This window comes from the organism of the source record quoted next, unplaced genomic scaffold, assembly GCF_019419815.1.
Source record: "Pyrus x bretschneideri cultivar Hongxiangsu unplaced genomic scaffold, Pyrus_bretschneideri_v1 Contig11, whole genome shotgun sequence".
In the NCBI taxonomy this organism is placed as follows: Eukaryota; Viridiplantae; Streptophyta; class Magnoliopsida; order Rosales; family Rosaceae; genus Pyrus; species Pyrus x bretschneideri.
Window position 1 is genome coordinate 1,468,990 of NW_025999402.1, and position 12,520 is coordinate 1,481,509.

General features: G+C 35.9%; 1 protein-coding gene and 1 long non-coding RNA gene across 2 annotated transcripts; one reads left to right on the forward strand and one right to left on the reverse strand.

Moving 5' to 3' along the window:
* The first annotated feature begins 1,087 nt into the window (after nt 1-1,087).
* On the forward strand, nt 1,088-6,649 carry LOC103937206 (telomere repeat-binding protein 5). Its single transcript, XM_048573838.1, is given in 11 exon segments — nt 1,088-1,182; nt 2,957-3,093; nt 3,198-3,912; nt 3,915-3,983; nt 4,153-4,344; nt 4,482-4,541; nt 4,628-4,707; nt 5,295-5,530; nt 5,682-5,996; nt 6,083-6,146; nt 6,247-6,649. Coding segments are annotated over 10 exon segments (1,965 nt in total). The 5' UTR covers nt 1,088-1,182; nt 2,957-3,012; the 3' UTR covers nt 6,400-6,649.
* A 2,612-nt stretch (nt 6,650-9,261) lies between these two features.
* On the reverse strand, nt 9,262-11,271 carry LOC125471686. The gene is made up of 2 exons (XR_007253774.1): nt 10,474-11,271; nt 9,262-9,497 (listed from the first exon to the last, which is right to left on the reverse strand). It is a non-coding gene; the product is annotated as an uncharacterized LOC125471686 (long non-coding RNA).
* Nucleotides 11,272-12,520: the final 1,249 nt, after the last annotated feature.

Sequence of the window (12,520 nt, forward strand, 5' to 3'; positions counted from 1 at the left end):
TTTGACTGGTTTGGCAACCATCTGTTGCTCTATTTTTGGACTCCAAATTTTACCCACGAGTCCTTATATCATACATCAATGTATAATATAATTAGCTTAGGTTCACTCGATAAAATTCTTTAAATCAGAGCACATTCTGCTATTAGATTTAACAATATTCTATGTCATATATTGATATACTTTAAAGCTTCTGATTGTGGGTATTGGGTTTCTTAAAACTTTCATATGATAAACCATTCTTCTAACTTTTTAAAAAGAGCAGGTCAAGTTTATCTATGACATGTGAACTACCACTTTTACGCATATTGATAATTGTAAGGTAGAAAAGTGAGCATTATCAATAACATCAAAGCATCATTGGCGATATAACACCATTTATTCCTTTTATATTTTTGTAGGAAAATATTTTATTTATAAAATATCATAAAATTTACGTTGGATAGTCATCACAATCAATCCACAATCTAATTGTAAAATAAAAAACAAAAACACAATTTTAAGTACACGATACGATACGCTGAATGAATATAATCATATATATGCAACAACAATACTAACATTAATTAACAATAAGGCTTTAGCTTGTTGTTATTTTTTTTTTCATTTTTGACAAACGATAGCGTTAGTAGATTAAATTATTAATTGTTAAGAAAGATGATCGAATCTACACTACGAATACAGGTTATAATTAATTTTCAGTAAATATCACTAATTGATTTTATAAATTGAAGTTTTACCCATTTTCTTCCCTTTTTTTTTTCCTTTCTTTTTGGGTAAATGAAGTCTTACTACACATGATTGGTTGGTCAGACAAAGAACGTGGAAGTCGGAGCAAGTGCAGCAATGGTCTCCCCCACACGTACAGTAATTTTGCAAGTACAAATTTATCCCAAAGACATGATTTTATGTGAACGAGATAAGATTTTAACCCTGGAATTCGGAGACAGTTACACGTGTCGAAGATACAAGTGATGTGGCTCAAACGTTGGAACTGGTCCAAAGAGGTTTTGGTTAACCAGTGTAGCCGGTAAACCCCCGCTAGTTACCGGTTGGCTCTGAATTATGGGGACGAGGTTCAAAACTTTATAAACAGTTTCGGGGGGTTTAAGAAACAAAAATCAAAGCTGGGTGGTTTTTGTGGGGGTTTTTGGTGATCCGACACGGACAGACCCATTTCCGTAGGTGAGAATATTTGTGTTTTTAGACACGGATTATTGTGGCCTTTTTGTGAAGAAACAAGTATAATTCTCTCTTTTGGTGCAGAGTTTTTTGTTTCGTTGATGAATTTTGGATGGGTGTTTTTCTTCATGAAAAGGAAAATCCAGATCAGATTTTTGCATTTATTTTTGTAGAATCTAGGATTTTTGTGTTTGTTAAATTTTTTGTTTAATTTTGTTTCCTCTGATGTGTTTTTGTGCGTTTGCACATTTGAATTTCTTGGAATTTTTGTCTTCCTATCTCATTTTAAAATATATGAATTCTATAGAAGTCTCTCTCTCCATATAAATTATGATTTTCGAGACCTGAACCAAGTTGGCTAAAACATGAAAGTACATAGAATATCGCTCAAATAAAAGATATGTATATATAATTTTATGATCTGCCATTTTACATTCTGTCAGGGTTTAACATTTTGGTTTCCTGCTGTTTTATTAAAATATTTACATCAATATATATTCTTTATTGTTGTTTGAATACGAAAATGGTTTTTGCAGAAACTGAGGTTTCCAGATCAGGCTCAAGTTATTATATTATTGTACTTTGAAATGTTGGTTTTCCAACTGCCCTTTTACCCGTAAGCCTTCTTCACCCTTTCAACTGTCAACCTTCTTTTCTGCATTGATGCATTTATGCATTTGATTTACTTTTTTATTATTTTTATATATTATAGGATTATATTTATGTCCTATATTTAATTCTTCTTACCATTCCTTGGATTTTGACGATCAGGAAGTATTAAATAACATGTTTGGTCAAGAATTAAAACTGCATTGAACCTGTGAACTGCTAAAAAGTTAGAGGCTAAATTTGATTGATAGCCCGTGGTGATAGAATAGTCGAAAGATAGTACTGTGGTAAAAAATATTAGAATCTAAACTTCTGTAGTGAGGTCTGTTCAGGATTTAGGTCCAAAATTGAAAGTTCTGTTAACTCTCTGTTAATTGTTAGCACGGTGAGCGTTACATCTGGCTAAAAAGATAAAATTAGCCTCACATGTGAGCTTCATGTGCTAACAAATAAAGGAGAGTTCCATTTTAGCCTCACATGCTCACATGCTAACAATTAACGGAGTGGTGTTGGAACTTTTAATTTTGAACCTAAATCCTAATGGATTTCACCATGAAGGCTGTCTTCCGACTACCTATCACCACGGGGACTAATAACCCAATTAGGCCAAATTTAAATGAACAAATTCCCAGAGTATAATTTTAATTACAAAAATAAAGGAGAGGAAAGCAGGAAAACTACATTTGCTTGGACAGAATTTGTGGAATTTATTTTGACTGTGATCTTCTGTTGTTCAATCTGTTGAATTGTGCTTTTCTTGGTTGAATTGGTCCCGAAATTAGTCTTTCAGAGCTCAATTTGGCTTTAAAAAGTTGGGTTTTGCAGCAATTGGTACAACCAGGATCATATAAGAACTTATCTACATTATATCAGTGTTGTTAAAGGAATAGTATGATTCGTTTGATATATTTGTCTTAGTGTTCTTGGTCAATTTCCTCTTAAACTGAGACGATATTGGAACGTCATAAAAACCTGTGCCTATATTGGGAGTGTTATATGCTGGTCAACTGGTGTGGTCATTTTTCTTCTGCACATGCATTTGATGCAGGAATTTCCTGGCTGCTAGTTTGCTATTTCTTTTGTCTCCAGTTTCTGTATCTATCATGATTGAATGCAGATGCGAATATCAAGTCATTACGCTTATCAATGTTTTTTGATCGTAATGCAGCGGTGGTTGTTACTTTTAGCAGATGACTCTTTGCACTTGTTATGAATGTCTGAGATATGGTATTGCAGCGGAGGTTGGATTATGGCTTCAGTGGCTACCGGATGCCCGAGGTTCCTCGAGCTTCTAGATCAGCTAGGGTAAATAAAGGCTCCCATGACCCATTTTATGGTTGTCTATTGACAATTTTTTTCGTGCGTATAAGGAGTCCTGATCGCATTTTTCATCATTATCTTTGTTTTAGGGGAGGGGACCTATCAGGAAGAAACTTGAGGCCAATCAGATTCATGCGTTTGAGATTTTGGCTAGTGTAGCTGGTAAATTATTGCAGGAGAGCAAGGATCCTCTACCGACTAATGATTCTTGTGGAAAGGACCCGCATTTCAAATTTGGCGGTATTACTAAAAGCAAACAACAGGATAAAGGGCGCTTGTTGAAGGAAGAACCTTGTGAGTCGGGAAGCTGTGATGAGGAAACCTTTTTATACGTGCACGGGTTGCAAGAGCGCAGGAAAAGCTATACGTTGAATGGGGTTTCACATTCTCAGGAAAATTTTAGTTATGAGATCAACTCGGTGTCTAAAAGTCTAGATTCAGAGAGGATCAATTTTGGTAAGGGATTGGGTGCAGTTGATAGCAGAAATTCTTGTGGAAGCCATTCTAACAAAGTAGTCAATGACTCTCCCTTATCTGAAGATTCCATTGCAGAGAAGCCACAGGGTCTACTTAAGAGGAAGCAAGTTACTGAACCATCACAGGATACGAGTATAAAGGAAGAAAGAACCGAGTTTCTCGGCAGTTCAGAGGATGTAATGGAAATGGAAGAAAGGCCTCATGAGCTGGTCAGTTCTAGGCATGATGTGAAGACTCCATTTTCAGGGGACTGCAAAAATCACGGTCCTTTTCTCGGCCATTGTGCTAACATTAGAGTAGTTAATAGAGATGATGACAAAAACACCATGACAAGGAATTTGAACATCCACCAGAAGACGGTGATAAGAAAATAACAAATCTGGCTGCACCCGGTCATGGTAATCGGCTTTACAATGCACTCTTGTTTTTAATGTAAGATAGGCTTTAGGTTCTACGGTAGCAATTGATGATCATATCAATGTTCTTGGCTTAGGACGGAAACTCTTTTTCTTGGATTTTATGTTTGTATGATAAATAATAGCTTTGAAACCGAATTGATGTTTTCAGATGGGAAAATAAGGCAAGCTAACTGTAACTGGAGAACTTGTTACGCACACCAAAGGTCACAAAAGATTTATCCTTTCAAAAAGAGAAAGTTCTTTAATTGGAGGCCACTCGCTACATCTGATAGAGGGTGTAACTGTGAAGGCATATTTAACACTCCTGACAAGATACTAAATGGCGACAACTGCTGCGCAGGTTAAATTTTTCATGCTGTCTGCTTTCCGTTTTCTGCCTATATGTAGATAATGATGTATACTCTCCGTTTACGTTAAGGGTTTAGATTTTAGGGATATATTCAAGTTTGGCTGAACAGTCCTAGCTCTTGAATGCAGCAGTTAGATCATCCTCAACAACGGGTCAGCAAGTACCTCCCAAGTCTAACGATTGTAATGGTAAGAATGTCTGCAATAAAATTCTACAACATATTTGTCATTTTACTTTACAATTGTCGTAGACACTTATTTCTTTTGTTGACCAGTGAAGCTTAGCATTAAATCCTTCAAGGTTCCAGAGCTCTTTATTGAAGTTCCTACAACCGCAACTGTTGGTTCGTTGAAGGTTTGTATTATTGCCATTTTTGATCTGCTGATACGTCAATTTTGCTTGCACTTTGTTCTCTAGGCCTAGTTCTATCTTTTGAGGGGATGGGGGTGGTTAAAAATACAGTGCGGTCTTTCCAATTTCATATGCAACATCAGGTCAAATGAAATGTGTTACAACCGAGCGATTGAAGGTTACTTCAATTTATGTCGTACAATTTTTCAACATTATTTTGATACTTCTTAAGCTGGATAAATTAAGCATGGCTGTCATAGATGATTATTTCTTACACCGAGCAAGGTTGGTTAGGTGGAGTGTATAGTTTCAGCCCTGGTTTCTACTTTTGGGAGCACTAGTAGCGGAAGTAGGGAGGCATTTTGCTTTTTTTGGTTCATAGCTGGAACTTAACTGTTAAGTTATGATTAAGAAGATGCAGAAGGTATGCAATCTTTATCTATCTTAAAATCTTTCCGTTAACGTAGTTGATGAGGCCTCTTAATTGTGTTGGGGAAGAAAAATAGATCCATTATTGGGTTCAAGATATCTCATTCAATCATTTTGTCTAGATTTAACTGGTGATATCTGATTAGGTAATTTTTCTGCAGAGGACAGTAATGGAGGCAGTAACGTCTATACTCGGAGATGGATTACATGTTGGCATCCTGGTCCAGGGAAAAAAGGTCAGAGATGACAACAAAACTCTACTGCAGACAGGGATTTCTCAGGATGACAAGCGACATAATTTGGGTTTCATCTTGGAGCCCAAACGGGCAAAGCTTACGTATCCTCCATGCAGTGAAGATCCATCTTTGGTATCTGGCAGATCTCAGGAGTTAACCAGGTGATCACATAATAAGTGTTAACTTATGAATTGAATCATCATACTCGTGCCCCAGTATGGTAGCTCACACTCGCAATTACTTCCTAGTTTTCGATCTTAGGTTAGGATTAATCTCGTTGCTTATCTTTATGCGAGTATGTTTTGTTGTCAGGCATTCGGCATCTTTGGTGTCACAACCTGGGACTTCAGATGTCTCGATGAGTCCTCCAGTACTAAGTTTGGGTGGCTGCATTGAAAGAGACTTCAAGGAAGTTCCTTCTCTTGCTAGTACTTCAACTGACAAAACCCCGCCAACATCCCAAGCCCTCGTTGCAGTTCCACCAATTAGCATGAAGGCATTGGCTGTGGTTCCTTTTCATCGGAAATCTGGGCATCAAGAGTATGTACAGCGCCGAATCAGGAGACCTTTCTCTGTTCCAGAAGTAGAAGCATTGGTTCAGGCTGTTGAGAAACTTGGAACGGGAAGGTTGGCTTGAACTTTGATTATACTTTGCTATAGTTGAGAAAAACTAGTACCATGATGCAGATTGTGAGAATTTTCTTCGATTGCAGGTGGCGCGATGTTAAGTTGCGTGCTTTCGAAAGTACAAAACATCGAACTTACGTGGATCTGAAGGTGAGTGTTTTATTTGATAATTATTTAGCTGAAGCTTAAATGGAATGGCGTTCAACGCTGTTGTCATCTCAACAATATTTGGAAAATTGGGATGGTGCAGGACAAGTGGAAAACGTTGGTGCACACAGCGAGGATCTCCCCGCAGCAAAGAAGGGGAGAGCCGGTTCCACAGGAGCTCTTGGACCGCGTCCTAGCCGCCCATGCCTACTGGTCTCAGCGGCACGCCAAACAGCATGTGAAAGCGGCGGTCTGAGCCCGAGGCTCTGTAACAGAGAACCGGGAAGGAGAAGGGTATGTTGTCTATATGTAAAAATTACGGACAGAAAAATTGACATGTAAACGTGACCTGTTGCAAAATGCTGTCTGAACTTGACCCACAAGATACCAAATCTTTTCGATCCCAATTAAAAAGTGTTGTGAGATCATCCTCGGTAGACATGTCATGTCAAAATTTTATTCGTTAGTGTGGACAATTGAATATACATGCTAAATCTTCTTTCATATATGCATGTGTTGAATATTTATTTTATTAATATATTAGACTCAAGATTACAATAACTATTAAAAAATAATTTTATTTTTCTTCTTATTGGTTGGTGGTGAGACCCCTTGAAAAAATTAAATAAAAGTATTTGACGCCTAAGACCATCTCCAAATGAGATTTCAAATTCTAAGTGAAATACCATATAATCAAATTTGAAGGTTGGAACTTGTCAATCCTATGTGGATTGACATATGAGTTTTCATATGTCAAATTTGATATATAAGTTTTTAGAGAAAATGTGATGTCAAATATTTTTAGTTATTTTATTGTGTGAATCTCATTAACGCACCAATTATAGATCTTAAAATTTTATTTTAATTGATTTTTTTTAAATGGGTTCTATAAATATCATTTATAATAAAAAAACATATTGGTTGGAAAAATAGAAAATCTGACAATGCCACGTTAGTATCAAATTAACATTTAATATTTATCTTTTTGACATATCCATTGAAGATGCTCTATGTTTTGTGCTGTCAAAAAGGACAGGCAAAGGCAATGCAGTGAATCCATGTCAGCTTATATAACATTTTTGGTCAAAAGAAATGTTGCCGTTTTTTGTCCCACACGGCATTTCACGTCACATTTGAATGCTTTGACATGCAAAATAATTTGTTTTCAATTCAATCCATGATTTTTCAAAAGTTTGAGCGTTGTTTGTAGCCACATTTGACTTGTGAGTTATACCTTATTCTTAATCTTGTGACACGAGTCAGATGCTAACTTATCACAATGGATCACCAAATCACATGGAATATGAATCCTATCCTCTCTCTCTCTCTCTCTCTCTCTCTCTCCTCTCTCCCTAATGGTTAGTTTTGCCAAAGCCCCTTGGAACAATATGAACAAAACCATTTTGATACCAGAGTTGAAGAAATAATAGTTATGAGTTATTCCTGCACCTGAAATTGAAGAGATATTCTCGTTACTAATTCATCATGTAACAAGTTTTTATTGAACTAATGGTTCAAATTTTCAACATGTTGTAAGCACTAATTGATCGGGTAACACCATGAATTGATTGCAACTGAAATTATGTGTTGGGTTTCATATTCTCAGTATTAGTGCATTTGAGGTTTTATCCAATTCCTAGTGTCACTGCACTCGTGTTCTTTCTTATCCCAAGTATCAACTGTAAATAAAAAAAGAAATGAAAATGATAGTCACTCTTTTTTTTACACAACTATTCGTTTTTGTGTCCACAAGATTGGATAAATTAAGCAAAACCTAATCAACAAGAGAATCACAACACACTTTATTTAATACATAACTAATATGTAGAAACAGGAACTCTCAGGGTACTGTACTAGATACATATGGTTCACCAATCTATAGAGAGACAAGAAGCATGTGAAGGAATTTCAAATGGTGCATTTCTCATTTGTGGTCCTTATGAAGAACACCACTTAACTGTTGCAAATTCAGCAGCAACTCCTACTTCTATCCAATCATAAATAGACACATGCCCAAATAATTGAAATAGTAACCACACATTGAACACGTGTCCATCTGTGATTGATTAGAAGCAGAAGCGGTTGCCAGATTTGCAGCAACCAAGTAGTATCCCCTTGCGAAGTGCATGTGCTTAACTTGGGATGATCAATTAATTAAGCACTAATTGCAGCTAGAATTATTATTTAAATTGATTATCAGGTAGACAGTTATGTGTGGTCAGCTCTTACTACACTTTTTCTGCTAAAGAAGTATTATGTATTTGATAAAGTACTAATCTTTGGAAAGATCAACCTCTTTGGATCCATTTTGTGGGGATTTTAGAAATCTTCACATTCTAGTTGTTCATCGTACATCGTGTAGCCAATTTTTGTAAGATACTATTTGTGTTTAATTTAAAAAAAGAAAATCAAATGCTTTCTGACCATACGATGCACGATGAACGGCTAAGATGTGTGGATTTCTAAAACCACCACTATTTGAATCCGGATGGGATACAAGTCCAATCTTTTGCATCTCCAAAACACAGTTAAATTTGTGTTTTTCAATGAAATTTTTTTTAGTGTAACAGTCATACTGTTACACGGATGTTATTAGTATTTTAGTATGTATTTACCATACTTAGTACTACAGTCTAGTGATATTCTTCTGCACCTGCACATAAGAGATCTTAAATTCGTATTTTGTGAATGACGAGTTTGATTTCAATTTATTCCCCTCATTCCTTTGTGTAAATATATTTTTGTACAATGTTGCGTCCCAAACGTTATTTTTTTTTCACTAGGTGAGGTGCTAAGGGATATTCCCAAATTAGGTGAGGTGCTGGAGGTTGAAACCGATTCGAAAGGATTGGTTCAAATGCTCAATAAAGAGATCCAAGCTGATGTTTCTATGTAGGTATTTTGGTTGATATTTGGAATATGATGCGGTCATTCTAGTCAGTGAAGTTCATCTTCACCCCTCATTAATGCAATCATGCAGCCTATATGGTGGCGGTGTACATTTTGAAGCATGGCGGGATAATTAGTTGGGATTGATTAGGACCAGAATTTCTGTTTAATATTTTAGCAGAAGAAGAAAATGTTTCCATTTGTATTTGATTATTAATATAATTCTAACTTTCAACAAAAAAATGACAACTTCTATTAACAAATAGATACATGTGTTACACCATAAGTGAATTAGTAACATCCCTTGACAATATGACGTACTGAAACTCTCTTTCTAATAAAAGTAAGACTTACTTGTATTATGAATCCTACGTTTATCAGATAGATAGTTTAAACGTGGTGTCTCTCTTTAGCATCACCCGTTCCGCTTTATCCTCTTGCATTTCCCCTTTTGTTTTCGGGTAACTGCGTGATTGAACAAATCAATGAATGATGAACGTAAACAAATGAAGAAGTGCAAGTTGGTTGTTGGCATAACAAAAATCAAAGACAGTAGAGAGCCACACAAACACACATGTGATCGAAAAACTCATCCTTCTTTTGGTGGCACTTTCAACTTTTTGAAGGATGCCCCCATTCCCACAGACCATGGTCATTTGTCATGCTACTTTCACTTGGTATGCTGTCCAACATTTAAAATGTTTCCGAAATTCAATGTTTCACATTGATTTTTCTTTTCCATATCAAAGAGATCAAAAAGTTGTTGTTGGGTTTTTTTTTTTTTTTTTTTTTTTTTTGTTTTTTTTGTTGACAAACAAAAACGTTAGTGTGTTAATTATGTTGTGAATAATATGTGGATGGTCCACACGAATAGTTTGTAACTATTTATGCACAGTATTTTTACTATTCATTTGTGGAAAATTTGTAAAGTGAATAGTGTTATCGTTGCTTATAAAACGAATGAGGGTATAGAAGCAAGGAGGTGTATGGAAGTGGAAGAGAGAATGGAAATGGAAAAGAGAAAAAGAAGAAGAGGAAGAGAGAAGAGAAGAAGAGAGAAAAGAGAGGAAGAGGAGAGGGGATAATAGAGAGAGAGTTATTTTGTACTCTTATTATTCTAAATTATAATGGAAGCACCACTGCTCCCCCAAGGACGTACTCCAATCACACTGACTGTAGAGGAACCTCGTAAATTTTGTGTCTTGTTTCTTTTATTCCATTGCACACACCATCGCTTTTACAACACGTTACCAGCACGAGATGCTTTCATGTCAGTGGAAAGCATAACGCCATAATTCAGACAAACAAAGGTACAGCAAAACAAGCAAAGGTATGTCCACTTTTTCATCTCTCCCACCGCGCCAGAAGCGCCCCACTAAATTCCGGTGAGAATTGAAATTTACAACGATCTGTAGTCGTCATGAGATAAGAAAACTCGTACCTGACAACTGGTTTCCAGAGATCCAGAAGAATCTCATCATACTTGGAAACCTAGATCGCGTCATTTTCGACGTATCTCGAGAACTCCTATGAATACTCAGTTTTTTGAGATGGTGATGGCAGGACTGACTCCACATAGGCCTCCCTCTCTTGTACCTCCATCAACCTCGATGTCATCTATGTTCCTGTATGGAAGTTCTTGCTTCGCGATGCCATGTTCTCCGGACCATGCAAGGAAAATTGAAGAAAACACGGGGATGGGAAATGGTATTCCTTATCTAGCCTCTCTTATGGAAAAAGTAACAGTCTGTGGGTTTTTGCAGAAAGAAAAAGGGGCAAAAGAAATGGAATGATGCATCAACACATTTTGAAAAAACATAAGACAAAATAATAAAATAAAAGGAAAAATGATGGTGCGTTAGACACCATGTGGAAACCAAGAAAAAAAAAACAAAGGTTTTTTGGATTGTTGCACCATGTGAATGAATAAGAAAAAAAATAATAATAAAAAAAAAGGGTAAAGACTTTTAGATGGTGTTGCACCATCTGAAAGGAAAGAAGAAAATATATATGTATTTATTTATGTGAATGGTGTTGGTTTAAAATTCTTTCACAAGTTCTATTTACTTTAAAGCAATTTATTTATTATGGTCGGTTTTACCGCTTAATGCTTTAAGTTTTTGATTTATGTGAATGGTGTTGAATTAAAGCCCTTGTCACAAGCTTTATTTACTTAAATGCAATTTATTTACTATGGCTGGAATTACCGCCTATTGTTTTAATTTATTTATTGTACTTATCTTTTGTTATGATGAGTATATATAGGACCTGAAGTTCCTTGATCAGATCAGAACCTGCAGTTTCTTGATCCTAATCATATAAAATGATTGGACCCGAAGTTCCATCATACAAAAAGATCGGGCATGAAGTCCCTTGATCCTCAAGATTAGGACATAAAGTTCTTTGATGAGTACAGTAAGTTTGAAGTGACATAGTGCCTCAACTTAATTGTAATACAAGTCATAAGAGTCTCAGTTTACAGACTATTAAATAAGGATCAGAAGTTCTTTATATCCATACTCAAAATAGTTTAGCAGAAATATTTATTAAGCGGATGAAATTGATTACCCGCGCTCTACTCATGAAAACAAAATTGTCAAGTTTTTTACATGGTGACATGTCATGATGCATTATTAGTTTGGTTGGGACCTATCTCCAACCATCAATACTTCTCAATACAACTCGTGTTTGGGAACCAACCAAACATTATACATTTATGAGTTTTTGATTGTGTTATCTATGTGCCTATTGCATTGCCACAATATATTAAAATGAGGCACCAACATAAATTGGAAATTTATGTTGGATTTGATTCATCATCTATCATTCAATGTTTGGAACCCTTGATTAAGGATATGTTTACCGTGTGGTTTGCGGATTGTCATTTTGATAAGACAATTTTCCCACCGTTAGGGGGAGAAAATAACTTCGTTTCAGAAGAACGATGAGAAAATATTATTCCGGAAGAATGATGAGAAAAGACCGTTCCAGAAGAACGAAGAGAATTTGTCTTATTTTGATTCATGAAGCAATCAATATAAAAATGAAGTGAGAATAATTGAATGATGCAACGATATGCAAATCAAATGCCAGATGCATTTAATGATGCAATGAAAATGATGAAATCACATATACTTGCTGTAAATGTGCCTATAAGAATTGATGTCCTTGTTGGACAAAATAATGATGCAGTAAATTATTTATCTGTAGCACGCCTGAAGCATGGCATACCTTCAGACTCAAAAGGTTAAGTCATTTGAAAGAAGAAGAATATGACACTACTGAACTATTGCATTCCCGAAGCATAATTGCAACATGTCGGAAGCATGACAGTCGTTGCATGGATACACGTCCTAGGAAGGACAATCCGTGGACATGGGAATGTTAATGTCTCATGCATGAAGCATGATTGATGTATAGGTTCCAATGACTCAACTCCTGAAGTGGAGATTAAAATCCAAGCTTTATAATGCTCAAGAGGAGGTTAT